The 27390-nt window shown below is 36.5% G+C and overlaps 1 protein-coding gene across 1 annotated transcript; it reads left to right on the top strand.

Moving 5' to 3' along the window:
• Positions 1–26456, top strand: PDE6C (phosphodiesterase 6C). Its single transcript, XM_058841437.1, has 23 exons — positions 1–671; positions 8912–9064; positions 9171–9260; positions 9492–9632; positions 10124–10198; positions 10287–10351; positions 10458–10524; positions 11231–11278; positions 11484–11633; positions 12290–12433; positions 12518–12586; positions 14781–14927; positions 15303–15410; positions 15517–15626; positions 17629–17716; positions 19448–19548; positions 20667–20774; positions 21336–21399; positions 22173–22247; positions 22387–22470; positions 23334–23487; positions 24194–24196; positions 26216–26456. Exons 1-23 carry the CDS (start codon positions 192–194, stop codon positions 26278–26280), a joined length of 2589 nt encoding a protein of 862 aa, XP_058697420.1. The 5' UTR covers positions 1–191; the 3' UTR covers positions 26281–26456.
• Positions 26457–27390: the final 934 nt, after the last annotated feature.

Genomic DNA, 27390 nt, shown 5'->3' with positions numbered 1-27390 from the left:
CTTCTGTCATATCTCAAGAGCATCAGAAGGCTTGGAAGCCACAGAGGAAGATGAATCTATTAAGTCTGTGAGCTATACAAAATGTACAAAGTACATTTTTCTTCCTAGTAACAGGTTAGGACTTCTTGCTGCCATTCCTGCTTTGATGGTGATGCAGTTCTAAAAGAAATCCTAAGAAAAATCCAGCAAAAATGGGTGAGGTAAATAAAGATGCCGTTGAAAAATACTTGGAGAACAACCCCCAGTTTGCCAAGGAGTATTTCGACCGAAAAATGAGACCAGAAGTGGTGGGAAGTATCTTTAACGTGAACCCTGGAGATGTGAAGGAAGGAGTCAGCTTCAAAGACATGTCCCGTCTGGAGGAGAGTAACATAATTTTTGAGTTGGTAACAGAAATTCAGGATGAGGCATGTGTTATGGAAAAGATGGTGCACAAGGCCCTACAGAGGCTGGCACAGCTGCTGGCAGCTGATCGGTGTAGTATGTTCGTTTGTCGTTCCCGAAATGGTATTCCAGAGGTAGCCTCCAGGATTCTTGATATCACTCCAACTTCCAACTATGAGCAGAATTTGGTGAAACCAGAAAATGAGACTGTTTTTCCTCTGGACATCGGGATAGTGGGATGGGTTGCTCATACCAAGAAGTTTTTTAATATACCTGATGTGACAAAGGTAAGTGACTTCTCTTGGGGTGTGGGGTTCTGTTCTTACTCAGCCTCCTGCCCAGGGCTTGAGGTAAAAAGTTGTTCTTCAGAAAACTCTGAGACCAATACCATGAGAAATACATCAGCAGAGATGGCTTAAAATTCAATAGAACCACATCATGTAGCCTAGTTAAGTGTTTTCAGTGTCCTTGTAGTAATTCTAATGTCAATGACTATAATAATAGAGGAGAATATCAGATTAATAGAGACCATTAAATACCCGAGTTTCTGCTGAACAAGGCAGGCTTGAATTCTGCTTTCCTGTATGGGTTTGCAAGTGTTCTCTGTTATCATTCCATGCTGCCATGCATGCATCTCTGAGTCATTTAATTTGCAGCTTTTGTAATGAAGATGTATCCTTATTAGTAAGTGAATGAGGAAAGAGGATGTCAACATACATAGTCAGCTTCATGTCAGTGTTTGATTGAAAATGGGTTTGATTTTGAGTATGTCTGTATCCAGGGCTTTTGTTCAAAACTGTCTATAGAAGAAAATTATTGAGTCAGAGCTATTCTGACATTTTTGAAGTTCCTGTTGAATCTGCACTGAATCACCTTTATTCTTTAAGGTGCTGATAAGAGTTTATTTATTATTTATTAATTTTATTTAAATCTTTATTATTATTATTTATTCCAAATGTTAATTAAAATGATGAGTGACCTAACAAAAATGAAACATGTATGTATGAGGTTTGCTTTAGAAACTGTTCTGAAATACATGGGGAAACATAAACATGCTTTGAATTTTAATATTTGTTTAAAAATAACTAAGCTTGCATCATCAAATGCTGGCATCTTCATTTCTTTTTAGTCCTATGCCAAAAATCTGAACATAATCAAGTGGTGCTAAGATAATTATCAAGATGACAGTCTGGATTCTCAGTATTTCCTATACAGTCAATTTAAAATTCCAGAATATTTTAGAAATAGAAACCACTAGTCCTGAGCTCCATGCAAATAATCAAAGTATTTATACAGGGCAATTAACTATGTTTTGCAAGAGATAAACCATAAATAATATATTTTATCGTGCTAAAAGTTATAAAGGACTACTTTTAAAGCTCAGAATCAAATGAATATTTATATATATGAAAATAACATTACAACATACAGTAAACTGCTTCAGATGTAAGTAGAAATCACAGGGGCAAACAGAAGACTGACTGATTTGAGAAAACAATCAGTTCATTTTCAACTGCCCACTAATATCCTTTCTTCAATGGCTGCTGCTCTGACAAGAAGTGTCTGATTTACTGCCTCTTACCACCACGTGGGGAGATTGGAGGATAATCCAAGTTCATAAGACTGATTACATGCGAAAAGATCAGGAGGATCAAGAAAGATGTGCCTCCTATCAGACACTGCACTGATTCTTAATATCATTAAGTGAGAAACACCCAGAGCAGAGCTAACCAAATATTTCTGTGTTTGCAACAGGATTTGTTCAAAATTTTGTGACAAATGTTATTTATGTATGCTTAAGTAAGAGAACCTTTCTGTCCATCTGATCCTGCTAGGTGTTTTGCACTCATAAAATAATGTCAGCTGAGTATCTGTTATTATTAAATCATTCTAAGGTAATCTTTACTTAGGCACCCATTTACTCTCTTAGGATTACTGAGGTCTATGCCATTAGGCACACATTTAAAAATGCAATTCAACTATGGTCCCATTAATCTAAGTCTGGTAACTAAATATCATCAGAATATTGACAGTTTATTAGATCATTACAAAACTCTCAGACTTCTTTGGGACCAAAGTTTGATATTTAAAAACAACCCTAAAGATCTCAAAATGTCAGCACTGTCATTCTTTGTGTACAAAAAGTCAGTGTCCAAGTTCACACTTCTCACACAAGCAGAGCTCCCAATTATGTCACCAAAATTTTTATCTCCATAGCAAACCCAGAACTGTAGTTTGAGTCAGTAATGTTTAATGTGTATAATTAGTTCCTGGCAGCAGAAATACACAGCCACTGAAGTCTTTATCACATTTCAGAAATAATTATTTTACAGTTCACTACATACACACTTCAGTCAAACAAGATTTTCTGCTACCCAAATTCTGAACAAAAAATAACAGAAAGAGCTAAGCCAGAGAAGAATTTTTCCCCTAGTGCCTTGTCAGAATAAAAAATGCACAATGATTATTTCTCATTGGCTACAGTACTTAAAGAAGTTACATCTAGACACTTTTTACTGTTGACACAGGCCATATCCAAATAGCATAGTGTTTTTTAAATCTAAAGTACATGACAACATTGACAAAAGCATGGTGTGACATTTTCATGCTTCAATCATTACCGCTTTATAACAAAAGTAAATGCAATAAAAGATCACAACAGCAATAAATCATTGAAAAAAATTTGACTCTACTTTTAGTTCCTGGTAACCAGTTCTTTAGGGATTATCTCCCTCTTCTAACTGGAAAGGTACCAATAAACGTGAGGAAGCTCCTCATCCTGACTAATGCTCCAGAAAATAAAAGGGGAGGAAAAGATACAGACCTTCGATAATTAACTTAGTAGGCAGTCTCCTCCCCACAAGATTATGGATCTGTTGACTGTGAGAGCTAATAGTATTTAATCCAGGATTTAATAGTTGTGAGAAACAGAAGGCCAGGCAGGACCATTAGCCTAATAATTTGTCTCACATTATTCACAGGGTCTAGCAGAGTATGTGCATCAAATATTACGAAGTAAAATAATAGGCTGCAAAAAATTTGCTATGTCCATGAATAAGCTTTTAACAGTAACTGATAACACAGACAACATTATAAAGGAGAACACAATTGCTTTACATTTTTCTTCAAGGCATTATTTCCAAAAAAAGCTAAGAACTAAAAAATAGTTCTACAAGGAGTATGTCTTTTGTGGAGAATCAAAATCTCCCATTCTCAGCTTGTAAGAACCAATAATAAAGACTTTTAAAATTTGCTTTAATCCACAACCTATTTAAATTATTGCACTGTTCCTTTCAATTCAGAGGCATTTGAAGACAAGGATTTAATTAAGGACTGGAAACTCAAGAAATAATATTCTTCATTTTAGTTGAGTATAAAACTATAAAAATGTTGAAAAAATGCTTCAAAAGAAGTGAAGGCTTTTGGCTTAGATCTATAGAGGGGCTGAAATATTTTGATGCTGAATTATCAGCCCTAATTTCTAGAGGTCTTGCAGTGGAACTCACAACCCCCAGTGAAGTGAGGAATCAAGAGACCATCGGAGAGTCCAACTCAGATTAAGCAGCCAGAAGAGTGATTGTTGTGGCACCTAATTTAACCACTGGAAACCTATGGTACAAATCAACTTAAACACATCTTCAAGTTACAAGCACTGGTATCATCCATTCGTAAGCTGATCCAGCTTCAGAACAGCAGCTCTACACTTTAACCCAAGAGTGGGAGAGACTTTAATTCCAGGCCTGTCTAAACTGACAGCAGTTTCAGATTAATGTGGATGTTCTTGTCCCCAGACTCCAGGCTGTCTGAGGTAGCTTTTTGCATGGAATAATATGCACTGCAACTGTTAATGTCTGCTCCTCCATTTTATCTCATCTTGATAATAAACACCAGATTATCAGAAACTCATACTCAACAAATATTTACTGGAAAAATGGAAATGTTCCAATCTTCTATAATGGCAAAGTTTTAGTTGATTTACTAGAAAATATTTTAGCACAGGAACAAATTTATATTAATTATGCCTTCCAGAAGAAAACCCCAACCAATTATTTCCTTTAGTTGCTATTCTAAGAGGAAAGTTTCCAAAACTGAAGGAAAAAACATATTAAAAATTAAAATTAAAAGCTCCCTTTTATCTAATTTTCTTGTTTCATGTAAAAAACCATTATAATACAGTTCCAATTTCTAAAGGTTGCAAAATAGTCACTACTATGGCAAATAACAAGCAGGCATGTCAGTGACATAATTGAAAAGTTCAACCCCCAAGTGCTGTTAAATATATATTAATTTCTCCTTGATTCAGTTTCAGAACTCTAGTTAATAAAAAAGTCAATTTGTTCTGCAATGCTAGTAAGCTACATCTTGAAATTTAGATCCTTTACAATATGTAATTTTTGGAGTGTGGGCTAAGAAAGGGCCAGATAGATGGTAGTATGTGCTTTTTATTTTCTATTCATACTCAATTATATCATTGTGAAACAAAAACATTTGTGACTTGAAATTAGGCTAAGTAGAAGTGATGAAGCATTATAGCACATTAATACCATCTATCAAGTGGTTAAAATTTTTGAGACAATGGAAGACAATCAGTGAAAGAACAAAATATCAGGAATAGAAGAAAATACTGTAGAGCAACCAGAAAGAAATGCGGAGATAACACAAAGAAATATGTGCAGTCTGAGCTCATCTATCCAGCACGGAACCTCCCACCCAATAGGAGCAAAATAGTCACAACTGCAAGGGGTCACAGTAACCCCTTCTTCCTCTGTGCTTTACAAGGGCAAAGAGGTGGACAAAAACAGGCATCTGCTGTCTTGGCCCTATCACCTCACCTGCAGGATTAAGTCTTATCCCTTGTTGTGTTGGGTCACTCCAGCCACAGGCAGCATTGCAGGGAGGAGTGGCTGGAAAGCTGCCTGGCAGAAAAAGACCTGAGGGTGCTGATCAACAGTAGCTGAACATGAGCCAGCAGTGCCCAGATGGGCAAGAAGGCCAAGGGCATCCTGGCTTGGATCAGAAACAGTGTGGCCAGCAGGACCAGGGCAGAGATTGCTGCCCTATACCAAGCACTGGTGAGGCTACATGTCGAATCCCGAGTCCAGTTGTAGGCCCCTCACTACAAGAAAAATATTGAGGTGCTGGAGCATTCCAGTGCAGGGTGACAAAGCTGACGGAGGACCTGGAACACAAGTCCTGTGAGGAATGGCTGAAGTAGCTGGGGGTGTTGAGACCGGAGAAAAGCAGGCTCAGAGTGTCTACAAATCCCTGAAAGGTGGGAGTCAGCCTCTTCTCCCAGCTAACAAATAATAGGATAACAGGAAGTGGCTTCAAGTTGTGCCAGGAGAGGTTCAGATTGGATATTAGAAATATTCCTCCATCAAAAGGGTTGTGCTAGCTGGTCATGCTAGCTTGGTGCTGGAGCTGGCTTCCTGCAAATCCAGGATATGTTGCATATCTCAGGATCTATTTAAAGAACTGATTATTGTATAGTAAATGGCTTGGTATCTCAGCATTAAGTGGAGCTAGTAGGAAATGGCTGCAAATATACTACAGTTAAGGAGTTAGCAGCAGATTTCCTCTCCATAATTTCTCTTTCAAAGCCTATTTTGTGATTTAACTGAGAGCTGAAAGTTCAAAACATTGCTCTAAAAGATAGTTTGATTTATAAGATCAGGCTCAAGTAGACTTAGTCCACATTGATGTAGTCATGGAGGCAACAAGATGTTCTTCTGGCTCTGGTACTGCAGACCACGTTTCTTGCTTATTTGTCTATGAATATGATTTCTTAGATATTGTTGAAAGTGATTTCCTTCAGAAAAAAGAAAGAGCTTATGTTCCCAAGAGAAAATATTTTTAAAACTCTGTTGGAAATAAAGGCTTCAAAACTCCTAGAAATTATGTATAAAATATTTAATAATGAAAAGGCTAAATCTAAGCACAATGTTTTGCTTATATATGTGAATAATGTGAGACAGGAGTCTTTGTATGTGTTGTGGGAATGCTGCCAATGCATTAGAAGGTATTTTTATCTTTCTACTGCACACTATCTAGGCACAGGATGGCTTGTGCTTACTGAACTTTCTGTTTATTAACAGAGACTTGTATTAAAATATTTCTATCCGTTGCAAAAAATGCACAACAAAAATGCTTCTTCTGAACGCTTCTGATCACCACTGCTTGTACCATTATTCTGGAGTTATTAAACAAAGTAAAACATAGCAGCTGAGTCCTGCTGATTCAGCTCATTTGGTGTCTACAGATCCCTTTTAAGTGTTCAGAAATCCAGGAGCATCTGAAATGTTTATTTATTCCTTCAGAGCAGAGTACAGTACCCTAAACCCAGGAATCTGGGCCTTGCCAGGAACGCTAGATGCTCTTAGTGACACAGAGGGACTACAAGACAGGGTCAAGTTACCAGTCTAATTTACTGGGTTTTCAATGGCTGAAACAGTCAGAAACAAAAGCTCAAAACCACACCCAAGTCCAGAATGGTTGTGTCAGTAGGTAATACATCCTACAGACAAACGAATATTTCCATGTAATAACATAATTGTTTAGCAGGCTGCGGGACAGTATTTGATTCTTACACAGTAGAGACAGATTACCTGGCATTTTCTCTGGATGTCTGTTAAATTATATACTCCTATACCTTTGTCTGAGAAAACCAGAAAATAACAACTCAGGGAGTTTGCTGGAAACAGACAAAGCACCCCCTTTTCACTTGAAAAATATATTCAAAAGTGGCTACACTTTCCAGAGATCTAAATAGAGCCTTCTGCATTGAATGACATTTGTAGGGACGACACAGGCTGTCCTTAAGGGAATCAATTCTCTGTAAAGAGAGCCCAGGGCATAAATACAATATTTAAGAGTTACTTCCAGACATTTAATTTGTTTCACTGAAATGCAGCCCTAGAAGGAAACATAAAATGCAAACATAAAAGATGGTCTGCCTAAGGACTATGAAAAACAAGGAAAAAGCCCAAATCCTAATATTTTGATGACATAATAAAATTCTTTCTTTTTAGAGTTGTATATGCTATAAATTCAACATATACTAGAAACAATTGCTAGACGGAAGAGGTGTTGCAATACAACAAACAGGGGCAAAAGGAAATTAAGAGGAAAAATCTAAACTTTAGAAACAAACAATTTTAGTTCTGGCATTTCCAAGCATTGTCATGCTTGATTTTACAACCTAGAAAAAGGTTATTTGTTTGTGGTTTTGTTCAAGTAGCTTTATGTATAATCTATGAAAGCTGAAGTTCCATTTTGTGGCATCCTGCAACATTCTCCAGCCTATCAACAAGGAAGACAGCTTGGGATGCACCACGCAGATCTCAGCTGCCTAAGCTAATGTAGGAATGAATAGTAGCAATATTTGCCAGCTCTGGGGATAGACATGCAGTATAAGTGGGCTCATCTCTGAAGAAATTTGAGTACTGGCAGGTTAGCAGTGAAATGTGAGGGGATGGAAAAAGCTCCATGAAGACAGAGTCTGGCTCTTTTAGCTGCTTAGTAGAACGGCATTTCTCAATATGCACATATCAACAGATTCCAAACCTCCAACTTATAACTCACCTCACTCAGATGCATTTTCTTAATAACATAACAAAATATAACAATCTTGACAAACAGGTTTCTCTGAAGATGTTTAAACCCTTTTTATTAAATTAAAAAGAACACTAAAGCCTTTGAAGAAAACACCAAGAATTTGGATATGTTCTCCATGAAGCATGAACTAGCTTCTCAATATTTTTACATTAAAAAATTAAAAGAATAGCTTTTGCTAAACCCTCCTCAGCATTTGGTTTTAAGGATGAAAATGTAAATATGGAGGAGTGAGTTGTGGCTTATTCATTAGTCACATGGCTTTATTCCCACAGGATCACACGCTCAACAAAAGCAGCTCTTGTCCTATATCCTATATCCTATACTTACATCCTTTCCTTTAACCAAAAGGGCTTGTAGAGCTGGGAGCAACAGGGATGGAAGTGTGTCAGACAGGAAGGAATAAGAAACAGGTCAGCCAGATGAATACTTGCTGGGGATGCTTCTCTGCCATAAGTATTTGTATACAGGACAGGAGGTATTTCTAAATATTGTATGAGGGAAATACATAACGAATTTTACTTACCAAAATAATCAAATAATAATAAATATTAACATAGCTATGACGTAATTCTATAAAATGCAAGCCATATATATTAGATTAATAGGTAGTCGCAAGGTCATATTATTATATTTCATTTATTCTGGATTTCCCATATTTTTAATTCCGTCAGCATTATAATAACAACCTGCACAGAACTTGGTTTCAGAAGCTATCTTCATAACCAATGCCTCAGTTAGGCTTGTACATATAACTCTGCAAGATTGAGTTAAGTAAGGATAGTGGGGTTTTTTCAAAACTGTGAAATGGTGCTCACAGAATTGCAAACATCAGTTATCAAGTGAAATGATAATTTGCTGTTGGCATGGTAATTGTTGTGCATTTAACTTGTGATTTTTTTCCCTTTTCTTTCAGAACAACCATTTTTCTGACTTTATGGACAAAAAAACTGGTTATAAAACAGTCAATATGTTGGCAACTGCAATTACACAGGGTAAAGAGGTGCTTGCTGTTGTGATGGCACTCAACAAATTAAATGCCCCTGAGTTCTCAAAAGAGGATGAAGAGGTAAAATGTCACACAATAATACAGCTTTTAGTTCAACAAGTAGTTTGAGTGACTCTATACCTTAATTTAATACTTTTGTCTTATTTTTGATCTTTGTCATTTTTAGGTGTTTAAAAAATACCTCAACTTTGTATCTTTGATGGTAAGAAATAATCACACGTCGTATCTGTACAACATTGAATCACGAAAAAGCCAGGTATAGCAGGATTTTTTAATAAAAACATTTTATTTTTCTCTGAAACAATTATCATTCCCACTATTTTATATTCTTGCAATTTTATTGATGCAAGAATACAATCTATTTATTCTTTTTTAATTTGTAAACAGTGATGCACCTTATAATTTCACTCTGGAATGCCTAGGATTCATATTTTTATGTTTTCTTACTGTTCTGAACATTATCCTCTTTCTCTTTTATTGTAAATAGATGCTTTTGTGGTCTGCCAACAAAGTATTTGAAGAACTAACAGATATAGAACGACAGTTTCATAAAGCATTGTATACTATTCGAATGTATTTGAATTGTGAAAGATACTCTGTTGGTCTGCTGGACATGACTAAAGAGAAGGTAACAACTATTTTTCCTACTACCTAGAAACTCCTAACATGAAGTATCCAAGACTCAAAGTTACCACGCTTTCTAATTATTTTTTGATAATTTATATAAAATCTAAAAATGTTACAAAGATTACATGCAAAATATAAGTATGGCAAAAGATACAACCAAAATAAAAATAAAGGCAATTCTGAAAAGCTTTTTCATATGCATAATTCCACGTGAGAAAGGGTAGAGGTGCAGGTCTGATTATTGCTTTAGAAATACCTACCTGCTAAAACAACTAAGCTGTGCAAATGTTTAGGGATAAGATTAGCCTGCAATTTGCTGGCAAACATCTCTTGTCTGGAATATAATCACCAATGTTTTCTTAAAATTATCTGAAATATGACCATAGTAAACTATGTAGAAATGAAAATCAAATTGAATACACAATGTGATGTTATCTATGAATACAGAACTGATTTGTTTTTTTCCTTTTTCCCTGTATATCATTTTCTCAGGAGTTTTATGATGAGTGGCCAATCCGGCTGGGGGAGGCAGAGCCTTACAAAGGCCCCAAGACACCTGATGGACGAGTGAGGATATTAATTTTTTTTTCTATGAATCTTAAGTTTGAGATTGAAGTTGTACAAGTCACCTAGATGTTTTTATATTTTTATTTAGGAAGTCAACTTTTATAAGATTATTGACTATCTGTTACATGGACAAGAAGAAATCAAAGTCATTCCGTGAGTATTCATTGGCAGCTTGTGAATCTGTGGTAATTAAATATTGCTGGGATAGAATAGCATGTCTACATTGTAGAAATAAATTCATTCCATTGTCTCTCAAAAGGTCACCTCCAGCTGATCACTGGTGTCTTGTCAGTGGATTGCCAACATATGTTGCTGAAAATGGTCTTGTAAGTTCATAGCAAAACTAAAAACTAGCATTTTAAATCATGTAGTTGTTCTGATTGAACAAAAAATCCCAAAAACCTCCCCATGACCAAAATCCTCTACAAAAATACCATGATACTTCTTCCAGTGCCTTTGGTTCCCAGTGAAATAATTTGAGTCAGTATTTTGGATGGAGACAAGGCCACAGCACAAATGGTGAAAACAGCAAGATAATTTCCCTCAGATTGTGGTGATATCAGAGTAATAATGTGTGTGTCTGATGTCACTTTCTAGGTGTGCTAAAAATGTCAAAGTAAGAAAATCATCACATGAAAGGTTTTAAATTTTTCTTAATTTCCTATAGCCTCTTTCATAGACATACACAATTCAAAGTCAGGATGTATGACAGCTATGAGTAACCATGTAGCATTTTTAATAGAGCCCTTAGGACTTAATCCTTTCCTGAAACCCCCATGCCATTTTAAACTGGAAGTGATTTTCTTAACCATTATGCCTTTGCACTGTGAGACATTGCTACAAACATTCCAAAACTATGTCTGCTAGAATAACCACATCTAATTTAAGTGTAATGGTTTTAGTTTCTGTACTTAGCTAGGATGCTTACTATTGTTAGCTTAGAAAATAAATATTCCTTTTAAAAATATTAGACCAAGTTTTGATGCACATTATATTCCCTTTAAACAATGTGTAATTTTCCTTATGCTGCAGATTTGTAATATGATGAATGCACCAGCAGATGAATACTTCACATTTCAGGTAAATTCAGTAATGTTAATAATTAGAAATATTGTAGAAAAATGTTCTAGTACTCGCCACTAATGGTTATAAAGTAGATTGTATAAATAATTTCTCATTTGATTGTGATGCACAAACAAAATATTTTTGTTACATTGCTTATGTTCATAGCTGTATTATTACTTTCAAAGAAATACACATTTCCTATATTTTGGTTTTCCTACAGAAAGGACCAGTGGATGACTCTGGATGGGTTATCAAAAATGTCTTGTCATTGCCTATTGTCAACAAAAAAGAAGAAATTGTGGGAGTTGCAACATTTTACAACAGGAAAGATGGAAAACCTTTTGATGAGTATGATGAACAGATCACTGAAGTAAGCTTAATAGGATTAGAGGGTTTGAGGAGCTATGTAATGTTAAAAAAAAATACTGCAAAGTAATTTTTATATGTCAAAAATTTTTCAAATAGGCCATATTAACATCTAACCAAGTCTTCACAATGCAGTTGCTTAAGAATCTGAGATTTTATTTCCCTTTATAAAACTGAAAAATTTTGAGTGATCATTTACATTCCAGTGATGAACAAAAGTTGCTTATAATTTTACTTTTAATACTTTGACTTTTTAATGATGGTCAGCATCTCCTAAGTAGCAGGTGTGGTGTGATGCTTGCCAATGGATGCCAAGTCTGTGATCATGGGAGTTCACAGACATAATCACATACACTCAGACAAGATAAGATCCTGCACAGTGTACCCAAGTCCACCCACCTGACTTAAGCTTCATAAGCCTCAAAGTCCTGTATATAAAATGGGAATATTAATTACTTAATTACTAGGCTGAGGCAAACATCATTAGAAGCTGTGAGTGCTAACAGAACTGGCTGAAGGAAGATAAAGGCCTCTAACAAGCAGAGTAGCACCTTGCTTTTCAAATGGCACTACCAGAAATGGGACTTTAAGAAAACTAAGTTCAAATTGTCAGGTTCTGTTGTCATGGCATCATCTCTGCTTTACTTGACTTTGTTGCAGACTCTCACACAGTTCCTGGGTTGGTCTGTTTTAAATACTGACACTTATGACAAAATGAACAAACTTGAAAACAGGAAAGACATTGCTCAGGAAATGCTTATGTACCAGACAAAGGCCACCCCTGCTGAAGTTGAATCTATCCTGGTAAGTTTCTGTCCACAGCCACAAAATTAAAATGGGCAACTTACAACACAAAACCTGAGTTTTCTTATTCTTTTTTGTTTTTAGAAATACAAGGAGAAATTAAATGCAAAAAGTTTAGATGAATGTGATCAAAAGGATCTCATCAGGATTTTGGTAAGTCATCAAACTGAAAATTCTGGTGGTGTATTTATATCAGATAGTAATGTATCCTCACATAGAAAAGGTTGTATATGGTGAAATCCTGATTAATACAATCAATGTTAGCTATCCGTTCCACAGACTAGATGGAGTTGACTTAGTAACACGTCCTCAACCTCTGCTCTCCTGCTATGCTACAGACCGCACTGCTACCTACAGGGAAGCATTCTGTCCCAAATGTACATCAAGACACTTGGGCACTCAGAGTTACATAGACATTTTTATGTTAATTAACATTTAAAGTGTTAAATTTCTTAAAATATTCATAGGGAAAATGCTGTATCTATAACGGAATTTAATTTATTTAATTTTGAAATTAAAGAAGGAATACTGTGGTGAGGCCACTTTCATTCTCAGTAAGAGAATGTAGGTAGAAGTGTCCAGTGGAACAAACCTTCAGATTATTTTTCCTGCATTTCTGTAAGCAGAGAAGTCTAAAGACAGTGACCCATGACTCCACAGTGACAAAACAGATTTGACCTAATGTGTTCTCTGCTCTACTACTCTGCTACTACTAAAACAAATATGAGTTTGTAGTGCAGTCCTCTGGCTGCCTTAGTATTTCAACCTAGAAAAGCAGTGTCTTTGGAAGAAAGCTCATATTTTTGCCCATTTAGTGCACTTCAGCAGTCCTGAAGCATATGAATTGGCCCACTTTATTTGAAAAAACCTCAAATTCAGAGAAAAGCTGTGCTCTGGATGAAAACACTGAATGAACTTCCACTGTCAATGGATCAAAACAAAGCTAGGTTGAAGAAAAAAGGTCAATATACACAAAACAATATACAAATATAATACAAATACACAAATCAAAATACACAAATCTGTTGACTTCCAGTACCAACCACTTCATGTATTTCCTGCTATTACACCACATTGGCTAATGTACACATAGCCATAGGGAAAAGATCTCATGAAACTCTTTTTAGTTATGTACATGTGCATTCTGGAACACATTGGAGTGAATGTTTTACTGGCTTCCACACAACAGATGCTCACACAGCTTGCAAGTGGTGAAATAAAAAAACATCAACAGACAGTGTGTAGCTTCACATGCCTTTTAAAGGAAATTTAATTTAGCAGCATGAAAATCTTCAAAAAATAATAGACATTATAAAATTTCTCCACGGGTAGAGCAAAATCTGATTATTCTGATACAGGCTCCAAATTAAAAACTTAACACTGGTATGAATTTTTAAATCTACAAAAAGCAATTTGTTCTTTCAACATCGTGGAGTCACAAAGTCAAAGGTCTAATATCTTCTGCTATGCCAAGGCCACATGCAAGTGCTTTATCCTATTATAAGACCTGGAATCCCAGATAACTAATAGGATAAAACAGGTGTTTGTAGATCTGATGAATCACCAAGTAATGGGTCTTAACACTGGCCTAGGTTTCTTTGTCCTTGGTCTCAGATCTGAGTAGATATAAAGGAAAAACCCAGGGAGAAGGAAAGGGATGATCAGCCTTATTTGTTGAAATATATGCATACATTCAGTCACCTCTTTTCTTTCTCCATAAAGTGAAGATCATTTATAGACTACTGAGGAGGAAGGGAGTCATTGTAATAATATAAGCTATTTTTTGTGTTGCATCAGACTTGAAGAATTCTTGTTTGGGTTGGAGCACATTCTTTAAAATATGATGCTGCTCTCCCTAGGCTTTGGGAGAGATGAAGAGTGTTAGTGAAGAGTTCACTAATTGCACTATTACCAGTTAGGCTATTCAATGTGGATCTATATCTTATATACAAAATAGGAAATTTAATTTTCTTGAGAAAAGGATGAATGTTTTAACCTTGAGATTATGCTAAAAGTGGGAGAATCATGGGATTTTATATCAGGGAAGAGAATTTCCAAGGACCAAGATTTCTAAGCTAAGGAAATGCTGAGATGGTCACAACCCATTGTGTTGGAATTCAGGGTAGGAATTTCCAGGGCTTTTATCTATTAATTTTGAGAAGCAAGCCAGCAGTATTCTGATTGTACTTCATAATTTAATACACATTAGTTCAGACTGACACCTGAGGACTTTGAAGACATAGTAAGCATACTGTCCTTGAGCATTATTTTTACTGAAGAAAATTAAAAAAGCTTTTCCAACTTTGTTCCTGACAGAAAACCTCTTGTTTTTGATATTTCCTAACAGAAAGAAGAATTACCTGATCCAAAAGATTTAGAACTGTATGAATTCCGCTTCAGTGACTTCCCTGTTACAGAGCATGGCCTGATAACTTGTGGAATACGACTGTTCTTTGAGATAAATGTTGTTGAAAAATTCAAAGTCCCAGCTGAGGTCTGGTTTACTTTTCTTGTTTATATTTACTTCTAAGTAGAAGAAAAATAGCTGCTTTACATACTTTAATCTCGAAGTAAGCAACACTAAAATATTAGTGGTATGGTTAACAATCTTCCATTCTCAATGAAACATTTACATATTTGTCATAAAAACATAAAATTAATCCTGAATTGTGTAAGCTAGGTAAGGAATTGAATCCACATGCATCTATTAAAGAAAAATTTGCTGTTTCCATGTTTAATTCAATGGAAAACATTTGTTTTCAATGAGCTTGTACAGTTAAGTAATTTAATAGTATATTCTAGTTATTTAATGTGAATTCTTTTTTCTGTTTCAATTAACAGCTATCTGACTCCCTTTTGCTCTCAATAGGTCCTTACAAGATGGATGTACACAGTCAGGAAGGGTTATCGGGATATCACGTACCATAACTGGAGACATGGATTCAATGTGGGACAAACAATGTTTACTCTGTTGATGGTAATGTTGCTAATATTAACCCCAAATTCATTAATTAGTATTTGTTCAACTCCAGATGGAAAATTCAGGAAGACATATGCTCAGAGTTACCTGTTTTCTCTTACAGACAGGCAAAATAAAGAAATACTATACAGATTTAGAAGCCTTTGCCATGGTTGCTGCTGCGTTCTGCCATGACATTGATCACAGAGGGACCAATAACTTGTATCAAATGAAGTAAGTATAAGTGATCAAATATATGGAAATGTACTACTTTTAGTAGCAAACAAACAAAAATGTCAAAACTTGCAAAAAAATAAGGTTTATATTCCATACTCATCTGCCATGAATAATTATGCTACAGAAGATTTCTGCCCTAGAGCACTTCAGGCAGTTGAAACACAAAGACAAAATGCAAAGGCATAATGTTAGAAGGATCACCTGAAGCTGCAATCCATTTTTAAGACTCTAGAACTCTAGCAATGCTTGGATTGTAGCAGACAGAGCCTCATGAGCATGAGGACACAAAGAAATTAGTAAAGTAAATTAAAATCCATAAATGGATTACTTTTTCAAGACAAGGCATAAGCACTTTTCTGGAGAGGGATTCAAGATGTGACATAGACAATGGCAGTTTAGAGGGAGACAGAATTTTTTCTGTTTCCCACTGTCTAATTTGACTAGTTCAGTTGTTCTTCCCCACACTCAGTTTCCCGATATAGGTACTCTCTTGAGGTGTAATCTCCTCACGTTATATGAAAGTCTGAGTCAACAAGCTTGAGTTCTACTGCTGGCCCACAGGCCCAGAAGTTATACCTCATGAGGTTAAAGCTTTGCAATTCATGCTTTAATATGTTCTGAGAAAATATGCTAAAGGATTTCTTTGTGATTTTTACCTTGTTTGTTATGAAGCAATATTAATCCATTTATATTTTCCTTTGTATTAAAACATTACGTATCATGGTGAGACCCATTCTTCTCCTGAGAAGTGAACATCCTACCATTTAGTCTTTTACGTGATCTGTAGGGCTTGTTTCCATGTGCTAGCCAGAGAATACATGCTTCTCAGAATGTCATGTATACCAGAAGGTTATAATTTTCGGGCTAGTTTCCACCAGCTGTATCTCCAGAGTGATTGATCCTTCCCCCCCTGACCCTGAATCCACTCCTCACATTTCAGCCTTTTCAGACTGTGCTAGAGCAGTGACGCAAAGGGATTTTCTGATTATTCCCAGGGATTCTCCAGGTGACGTAGGAAAGAGAATGACAGATGCTGATTCTTATTCAGTGGACTGCCTCTCATCCAAACAAGTTTAGGGGGGGGTGTAGTGGGTTGGGTTTAAATCTTTCCACTGTGGTCTTCCCTAGATGAAAACCCTCTACATGCGATCATACGCAGTAAACCTATTTATAGAACCCATCAGGATTTACCATGACAGTCCTAATCACATCAGAATATACAAGCACCATGTAGTAATCCACCTTGGGTTATCTGGGAAACAGAGCTATAAACCAAGGTAAAAAGGAGGAAAATGCACTTCCAAACATGTAGAATTACTTGGAACTCACGTGGGTAGGATGCTTCTCCCTTCATCTCACAACCATACTCTGATGCAGAATTTCCTCTTCCTGAAGCTTAGTCCAATGTCAGGAGAACACTTTAAGACCTGTGGTAAAACTGAGCAAACCTGAGCTATCAGGATTTTGCTGTTCATAAAATGGCAATTTTGGACTGAAGTAGCCTAAGGGCATTAGAGGAATTCAACTCCATTATACTGTTACTTTAGATTTAAGTTACAGTAAACCAGAATCCCAGGGCTCACGGCCTAGTCATTACAGACATACAGGAGTTCAAAAGCCTTGCCACAAAATAAATGCTAAAAGATGGATAAAGGCTACTTTTAAGGTACATAAAAAGAGCATAAATTAAAGAAACAGCAAAACTGAACATGTAGGATAAAATAAAGGCATATTTTAAATATCAAAGTTTTTGAGTTTTGAGGTATATAACAATGACTTCGATTTTCGTGGGCACTGAACACCCAGTGCCCTCCAAGTTCCATCATTACACAGACACAAAAATGAAGGGAAGCAAGTTGGTTTTTTTCTCTGCATCATACCAATAGCTAATGTGTACAGATTACACTATCATACCAATAATATGAAACGTGATTAAAAACTATTGCCTTCAAACTGTATATATATGTTATACTCTATGGAATTGCTTATTTTTCCACAGGTCAGCTGCTCCCCTGGCAAAACTTCATGGCTCTTCCATTTTAGAAAGGCATCACCTAGAGTACAGTAAAACCCTGCTGCAAGATGAGGTATGTCATGGACCTTCTGCTCACACCAATCAACACTGATTAATCAGATCCAATCAAGTTCAATTTTCCAAATTTCACTGAGTCTCATGTATTTCTCTAGGTCCACATCAGAAATGCTAGAATTCAGACATTTAAGCCAAATTCTTATGCATTTTCCACTTTTAGAGAAACATTAGTGATTCTGTGTGGAACAGATTCACCTCAGATAGATAAGCTTCTTTTCTGGGCCTCACTCACACTCAGGTTTTTTTCTGTTTACACAAAACAGCTGATGTTGCAACCAAAGCAAAAAATAAAATATATATACAAATTCTTATCATTAAACGGCTGTGCCTGGTTTACGAAGTCTGAATTCAGTTGCAGGCTCTGACAGCCAATGAACAAAAGGACATGTTCAAGGAGGGACCCCTTGCCCTCAGGCCAGGCCCGCCGTGCACCCTCCCTGGTTAACAGGGCCGATGTTCCTGCTCTGGGCAGCCGCCCCAGCTGCCGTGTCCCAGCTGCCCTGTCCCAGCTGCACGGTCCCAGCTGCCGTGTCCCACCTGCCCTGTCCCAGCTGGCCTGTCCCACCTGCCCTGTCCCACCTGCCCTGTTCCAGCTGGCCTGTCCCACCTGCACGGTCCCAGCTGCCCTGTCCCAGCTGCCCTGTCCCAGCTGCCCTGGCCCACCTGCCCTGTCCCACCTGCACGGTCCCAGCTGCCCTGCCCCAGCTGCCGTGTCCCACCTGCCGTGTCCCACCTGCCCGGTCCCACCTGCCCGGTCCCACCTGCCCTGTCCCACCTGCCCGGTCCGAGCTGCCCGGTCCCACCTGCCCTGTTCCAGCTGCCGTGTCCCACCTGCCCTGTCCCACCTGCCCGGTCCCACCTGCCCGGTCCCACCTGCCCGGTCCCACCTGCCCGGTCCCAGCCCCGCCGCATCCTCAGGCTCAGCTGCCCCTCAGGGTCCTGCTCCTCCACTGGGCCCCGGCCACCCTGCCCTCAGCGGCGTCAGGCTCTGGCCCGGCTACAGCAAAGGCCACTGTTTACACTCTCTACCATGTATTTTGCACGGTGATTTCACAGCAGGGCATGAACACATGCACTCGTTTGCAGCAGAACAGGCACCCACTTCACCCTCACATTCCACTTCCAGTCCCTGTGGTGCTGCTGCCTGATGTCACAAGGCCACAAAATAAATCCTTGTACTAAGCAGTAGCACTGTCTTAATAAAAATCCTAATAGGTTTATGATATAAAAACAAAGACTTTTCCCTTTATTGATGACAATGTACCTTTTCAAATGGGAGATGCCAGGGACTGACTCCTGCTCTTGGGCGGAGCGGCTGGCAGGGCCTCTGGAGGCTCTCACCAGCAGCACCGCTGTGCCCTGGCTCACGCAGGCCTTGTACCTCTGTTAAAGAAGGAAATAAAACCAAGACACTTAGAAAAATTCTGTATGATGGTCTCGTTCCCTCTGCCTGAAGGAAAGGACATTGCACGTACCATGGTAGGACCCATACACTGCTGCAGGCACTGCCGACCCAGTTTAACAGGAAGAAAGGGGAACTGGGAAACTAAAAAATCAGGAAAATTAGGGTAATGGAATGTGAATTTTTAATTTTTATCATTATTTTAATTTAAGAACTGTAGTTGGCCAATCCAGTTGTTACCCTATTCTGTGAGACAATCTGTATAGTACAAACCAAAGACAGTGTTGTAAAAGGAATTGAAATCCTAAACTTTCCACCTTGCAGAGTTTAAACATCTTCCAGAACCTAAATAAGCGCCAGTATGAAACCGTTCTGCACTTATTTGAAGTTGCAATAATAGCAACTGACTTGGCTTTGTATTTCAAGTAAGTACTAAATTCTGTGTAACTTCCTACTGAAAAAAATCAATGCTATTGAATGTATAACTGTAGTGCTTTGTTTTTTATATGCAGCATAAAAGATGTTTATATGCAGAGAACAGAGCTCTATTTAACATTGCCATTGAGTCTAATTCTTGCAAAAACCAGGACATTCTTAGTTTGATTATAAGCTTTCAAATTAGAATGCATGAAGGTATATAATACTTAGTAGGTAATACATTGAGTAGGTAATTCCAATATACTTTTAGTTACAGCACGCACTATATTCCAGAAGTGTGGATTCAGTAGCTGAATCATAAGGTTGTGTGCATGAGTGATATTTAACATACCATACAACAGATACTCAAAGTAAACAGGAGCATGCTTAAAATTAGAAAAAAACAGCAAACATCCACTGATCCCAGTGCTAAATATGCTAAAGATTCCAAATATCAAACTATCAATTCTGTTCCTAAGTTAGTGAATTAACATGCTTGAATAATGGGTATCTCCCTTAAAGATATGTGGAGACTTTTGTTTTATGACTGGGACAATTTAAAGTCAGAAGACAGGTAAAAATTCAGGAAATTGTTTAATAGCAGTTATTAAGATTTAGAGAATAGTAATTCCATTATTTCATGCATTCTAAGCACAAACTAGAAGATTAATGAAGCAATAGCAAGACAGGCTTATGATTTTCAAAGTTCTTTTCAGTCAAGTCTTAGTAATTAGAATTTTTGATGGGAGGGAGTAGCAGAGCATCTATTAATATCTGCTTCACTTTTCCCAATTCATTATGTTACAGGAAGTAACAAACGTGTAATGCTAAAAATTGAGAATGTCACCCCAAAGAGTTTAGTGTGAAGAGGCAGGAAATTGGTTACTTGTTTCTTTGTCAGGAACTCTGACATATTACTTCACATGTCAGTGGTATGTAGCAAAATCGAAGTGTCTAGGTTACATAAAATGTTTGCATTCAACAGCAGGAAAGTATTACCTTGATACTATTATGACTAGGATGGTACTTGGGAAAAGCGCAAATATCATAAATATGGTTATATATTTCATTTTTAATGCAGGAACTCACATTCCGTAATACATGCTTTATTGGTTTGTTTTAACAGGAAAAGAACTATGTTTCAAAAGATTGTGGATGCAATTGAAAAAATGGAAACAGAAGAGCAGGCAATTAAGTATATATCTATTGACCCAACGAAAAAAGAAGTCATCATGTAGGTGGTTAATATTTTACTCCTTATTCAATCAATTATCTAGGACTAGATTTTAAAATAATTTGGGCACCTAGACATGCAAATTTGGACTTAGTGTTATTGTCCAATGATGAGCATAACTATGATTTAAATTTAGAAACTGATGCCTATAATCTTCTTAAAATGTGCAAAATATTAATTCATTTGGTATCTTAAATTCCTTAAATCTAGACCTTTTATTTTTTTATAATCTTTCTAGCATTGGATAGTTAGGGACCTCTGAAGATCATCCTGTCCAACCCCTCTGCCAAGGCAGGGTGACCTAGAGCAGGTTACACAGGAACTGGTCCAGACAGGTTTTGAATGTTTCCAGAAAAACTCCACAATATCCCTGGGTAGCCTGTCCCAGTGCTCTTCTATCCTTAATGGATATTTGTTCTTTCTCATGTGGAGGTGGAACCTCTTGAGCTTTAGTTTACTGTCATTTCTCCTCCCCCTGTTGTTGAGCAGCACTGGAAAGAGTCTGGTACCATTCTCCTGACACCCAAAACTATACTCATGTTTTGGTTTTTGTTTTCAAAGGGCTATGATGATGACTGGATGTGATCTGTCTGCAATAACCAAGCCCTGGGAAGTGCAGAGTAAGGTAGGCACTTTTGAACTAGACAATACTGCATTTACTCTCTGTTTTATTGCCCATTTGGTGCATAATCAATTAAAAAATTAAACCTTTTATTACTTGATACATATTTAAGTACCTGTTGCTTCCAGAAAAGAACCTCTACCTTTTTGTCACTGTGAGTGTAGGAGGTCAAGGATGTCTCTACAGTTGCCAACCCTTCTCTACTTGTCCTTGACTAAAACTGGCACCACTAATTCTGGCAGCTGTTCTAGCTACCCTTAAATATCACTTGATTATTTCTCTGCTGGACAACTTCTACTACTTTCCAGCTATTTTTAAGATTTAACAGTATGGTTTGAATTGTGTTTGTTCTGTAGATCTTGGTGCCATTGCAAAGCAGCTTAAACACACTAAAATTCTGTAATACGGAGTGCTACAGAAGTACTTCAAGTACTCCAGTATTTATTGACCATCCTGATGAAGCTCATCACTTAGCCTTACAGGAATATGTTTTAACAAAGCATAATCAAAACACAACTGCAAATACTTGTTCTTCTAAGTTATACACATTACAGGTATTGCAAGAATCTTATGTTGCTAATATTGCCTTGTTTCTGTTGGCAATAATGTGTTATTTACTCAACATGCATCAAAATATTGCTACTGATAATATGCTGGGAAAAGCCTTAAGTATAGCAGACAGTGTCTAGGTTTTTTCACTTTTCTGGAAAGCCTTGTATTATTTATTTAAATGTACTACTTTCTGCTGACAATTCCACTGAATTGTACCTATTCAGGTTGCCCTCATGGTTGCAAATGAATTCTGGGAGCAAGGTGACCTGGAAAGAACTGTGCTACAGCAACAACCTATTGTAAGTACTAAATAATTTAACTGTGTTAAGCAATATTAACTGTTACTAAAACACTGAATAAATAATGAACCATGATGCTTATGACTATACCAAAAAGCATGATATCTACTTATTCGAAATTACTGCTCTTCTGTTCTAGCCTATGATGGACAGAAACAAAGGAGATGAACTACCTAAGCTCCAAGTTGGTTTCATAGACTTTGTGTGTACATTCGTGTACAAGGTAAGAATAATTCGTTTTGTTTTCCTGTTCTAGCACTTCTGATGGCACAATTAGTGACAAGATGTTGCAGTAAAAACTTCTAGACAGCAGCAGTATTCTTGGTCTCAGGGTGAACAACTATCACAACCAACATAATTTTTCAGTATTTTGTTACATCAAAGAATTGTTGCCATAGAGTAAATTCAAGAGACGTGAAGCAAATTCATAAAAAAGCAAGATTCCCATGAAACTTCAGGGTGCTGAGGTTTTGTTACTGCCTTGAGAAAGTTACAAAGTCCAGCTTGATTCTTCCCAGACCCATTTAATATAAGCAAGCAATGTGGATGGTTACAGAAAGCAGTAAATAGCACAGCAAAGGGAATAGAAATATGCAATATTTGGGGCATGTAGATATGCTGTCTCTTTTGTAAGGCACTGAAATGTCCACATTCCTAATCTCTGTGTAGTTTTTAATATTACCCAAAAATGTCAGGCAACAATGTGATGTGATTTTTAACAGCTTCCGAAATATTGTCTTTTTATTGGAACATATTACAGGATAACAGACTTTTTAATTGTATCCTGATACTGATAATCATAAGATAAAATATCATGTATCATAGTTGTATTATATGAGTCAGTCTATCATATGTGGGATGAGGGAAGATATTAAAATCTGCAGCATATAATTCCAATATTTTCCTAACAGACTATGTGCACAATAGGGCATTGTTATCCCAACACAGTATTTCCAACAATATGCCTTGGAATTAGATGCAATAGAAAAATGAAATGTTTTCTCAGCAGTATTTCTACAATCTCAGACTTAACAATTCATCAGTGCTTACAAATTTCTAATTTACTAATTTCCATTGCTTGTACAGGAATTCTCGAGGTTTCACAAGGAAATTACACCTATGTTTGATGGTCTTCAAAACAACAGAGTTGAATGGAAAACACGAGCTGATGAATATGAAGAGAAGATGAAAGCTCTTGAGGAACAAAAGAAAAAGGAAGAAGAAGCAGCTGCCCAAAAAGGTTAAGTAGCTTCTTAAGTTCTCATTTACATATATTTTTACAGCAGTCAACATATTCTCTCTCTCTCTCAAATTCACACATGCAGTGCATTTGTGCAATATTAGACTTTATACTAATGGTATGCAAGTTCTGAATTAGCCAAATTAGCTTTATCTTTACTTGAAAGAGAAGTAAACTTTGAAGGTTACAAAAATCCAGTACATTGACCTCATTTCTGAACTGCAGAATTATATGACCACCACAAAAGTAAGAGAATGTAACATTTCTTCTATCTAAGGACTTAAAACTGAATCTAATTAAACACTTGCTTATCTGTAGTACAAAAGATGCATCAAAATTCTGTGTCATCAGCCCCAAATGTATTCAGGTGCTTTGTTTTCAGCTGAAAATGAAAAACATAAGGGAACAGAGAGTATGCATTTGGAACATAAAAAAAACCAGTGCAAATCCCCACTTCTCGCCAAGTTTAAGATAAAGCTTTTGGCTCTAGTTTCCTACCACCATTTCTTGGCTGAAATACACTCTCTCATATAACAAATTCAACATTAGTCATCCAAAGACAGACCAATTCCTAAAATTGGAAGCATGGTTCTGCATAGCATAACCTAGAAGAGAATTGGATTTTATAGAAACTTGAAACCTGTCACTCAAGTTTAAGTGTGAAATGAGTCGGTTTCTTCTATTCTTTGTATTGCATGTGGAGCAGCAGGTCTACAGCTCTGCCAATCGATTGAGATGACTGAAAAGGTTCAAAGGTTAAAAAAAACCCATGTGTGATTAAAACATCGATAAATGGTCAGCTAGTTTGAAGAAGAAAAGTTAGTTTACTTTTTCACGTCTTTAAAATATAAAACAGTATTGAATAATTTATTTGTTAATCAGTATCTGTGGGAAATAGGTGAGTATTCTTTACATTTCACATATAAGAAGCTATCCAAGGCCACTGCATCAAGTTACCATCAGTTATTGGCTCCTACAAAACTGGTATTAGGTTACAATAAAAATAAATGTAAAAGAAACAAAAAAAGTTGTTGTAAAGTTGTTTAAGAAGTACTGTAAGTTACATGATTTAATCAAAGCAGATTTTTTGAAGAGTTTAATAGAATGAGTCAAGTATTTTGGCCTGCTCACAATGTGATACTAATTACACGTATTTTCACAGAAATTCCAACCTCCTACTTGCTCCCAAATTTATTTTCAATGACACTTTCATTTTTTTGAAATTATGTAATTTTATTTAAGATTAATTTATTGCTGAGAACTAGCTGGTTGTCAGTATGAAAAAAAGTACTTTTTCCTTACACTGGAACATAAACATCTGAACTTTACAGAAATACCAGCAAAACAAAACAAAACCTGGGACCTCCTTACACAACTTCAAACCTCCTTATACATTTGCTTTCTCAGCAAAGAATGTTACCAAAAAAAGTTACCAAAGTCAGATCCAATGCTCCTAAGCTTCTTAAATAGAAATTAAATAATAAATTTAGGAAGAGTCAGGTATTTCTACACTCATTTGGAAGTTAGGACCATCCTACATAATTGGTATTTTGGAATCACTTAAGTTATTGAATTAATAAGTATTTTCCTTATAGGAAAATAGGAAACCTTACACATGCTTACACAGGCAAGCATGGACAGACTGATTTGCAGAAGCTAAGGATCTGGCCTTTGCAGATCATAATTGGCAATGCAAAACAAAAGGGAATAATTCTGCATCCTTTAAAAACACACACTGGAATGAGGCCATGGACATTTGTGAAGAACAGATCTGACACTGTCAAATCAGGGCCATGTAAATATATGGGTTTGTTAAGTCAGTTCATACAAACAAAAATTTGATACATGCTGAACCATGGTGGTTTCTGTAGAACACACTGACCTGGCTATTCTTAGCCATTCAGTAGACACAAAATAAACATGTTTGCTGAACCACTACAGTGGAAAGTTCAGAACTGAAGTAAAGCAAAATACAGTATTAAACTGAGAAAATCAAATACATAGTTAGTAAAATAGTGTTGAATATATCCACAAATTACAGAGGGTAGGACACTGATTATGTGACATGTTTCAATGCAGGTGGAAAGGGTCGAAAATGACCTAGTAACATGGTGATCCACAGCTTTCAAATGTAAGTTTTAATTCTAATATTGGTATCTTACCTTAAGTGAATCTGGAAATGCAATTTATTACATTGAAAGAATCTTAACTATGACCAATGAACATCTGTGGCATCATTTGAGAGAGAGTAACAGAATCAGTAGCTATCTCTCTCTCTTAATTAGTAATTACAAAGGGATTCATGCAGGGTTGGAAAAAGGTTTATGCAATTAGGTCAAATTAAAGTTTTTGTATAATTTTCTTCAAAAATAGATTCACAGATTATATTGATTCAAGAGTTTCTTTCTTTTGCATGGCTTGCATACCTCAGTTTTGTATGTGTGGGACAGAGTCATATATTTTAATACTGAAACTTTCCAGTAAGAGTGGTTCAGTGTGTGTTTGGTCCCTTGAGAAATGATGGTATCAACTCCTACACTATATACACATATGTATATATAACATGTCATTGTTTCTTATTCCAATATCCCAGACAAGCAGTGAAATTTCAGACAGCCAAACATACATAATATGCATAAAATAAAAGCAGCACTCCTTAATAAGGAATTAGAGCAGCTAAAATTAACAGAAAATACTCATTTTACTTTCCTTCCTTGTTTTTTAACAGAAAGTGCTGCTGCAGGTGGTGGAGGTGGTGAAGAAGGAAAATCCAAAACATGTGTAGTTTTGTAATTCTTTGTCTCAGACACTGTTCCTGCTACAAGAAAAGGCATCTAGAAAGAACTTCAATGAGACCCTGTGGATTCCTGCTTTGCATAGAATAGCATAGATCAATTTCTTAATCCTCTTAAACACTTGCCATTTGTTGGAAATAATTTTTAATGGATTAAAAAAAAATGGTTACTATTAAAAACTGGAAAAAATAATGGTGCAAAATGAGTTAACTGTGTGCTCTAGGTATTTTTTCATGTCACTCAATTTACATACAGTACTTTTACTAAAATATGTAACTTCTAAATACACTGTCCATAAAAAATATAAATAATTTTGACAAATGTTATATTAAATTACTGAATGAAATCTAAGATGTAAACTTCAAACCAAGAATTGCAATATTTGTAACTTGGATATTTAGATTTTTTATATTATGTGTATTTCCTTAATCTGTAATTCTGTCATTTTCCTTCATTCTCAATACTATATAAAGTCCCAGAGTAAAACATTTCTTTCACTTTAGGAATGCACAACACAATTCCCTAGCTCTTATCTATAAAAAGCAGGCCCATGGTACATTGTATTTTTTGCATAATTACCAATGATAAATCTGTAAATTATAGCCATTGTAGCCTTTTGATCATATGCAAATGGCTCTCCCACAGTTCCTAAACTGACCAGCTTTTATTGTAAGAATCTAAAATAGCAGACTACAAACATCATACTTTACACACAAGTAAAAGCTTACTAAGATACACCAGCATATCTACAAGCAGGATTTGCATTCAAGGGCATTTTAAAAGGCTCATGTACTCCCAGTGCATCTCTTTAAAAATGCAATAAATTAAAGTATTTGAAAACAAATTAATTGGCACCAATTTAATCTTCTGAGGGAGAGCAAAGCAGAAGTAACACACACCATATTCCCATTACCTGTCTTTCTACAACCAAGTAGACATTCTGCACACAAATTAGCTCTTCGTGAACACTGACCTTCCTCCCCACACCTTCAGAACAAGTCCACTCCACACCTTCCATTCCGGAAACCAGCTCCTCCTGTGGATGGAGGAAGACAAATGGCTACTATGTTAGGCACAGACCTGAGTATTCACTGGAACCAGTTTCAAA

Source organism: Poecile atricapillus, chromosome 6 (genome assembly GCF_030490865.1).
Source record: "Poecile atricapillus isolate bPoeAtr1 chromosome 6, bPoeAtr1.hap1, whole genome shotgun sequence".
Taxonomy (NCBI): domain Eukaryota; kingdom Metazoa; phylum Chordata; class Aves; order Passeriformes; family Paridae; genus Poecile; species Poecile atricapillus.
Note: the sequence above shows the minus strand (reverse complement) of the source record. Positions and strands in the feature narration are given on the sequence as shown.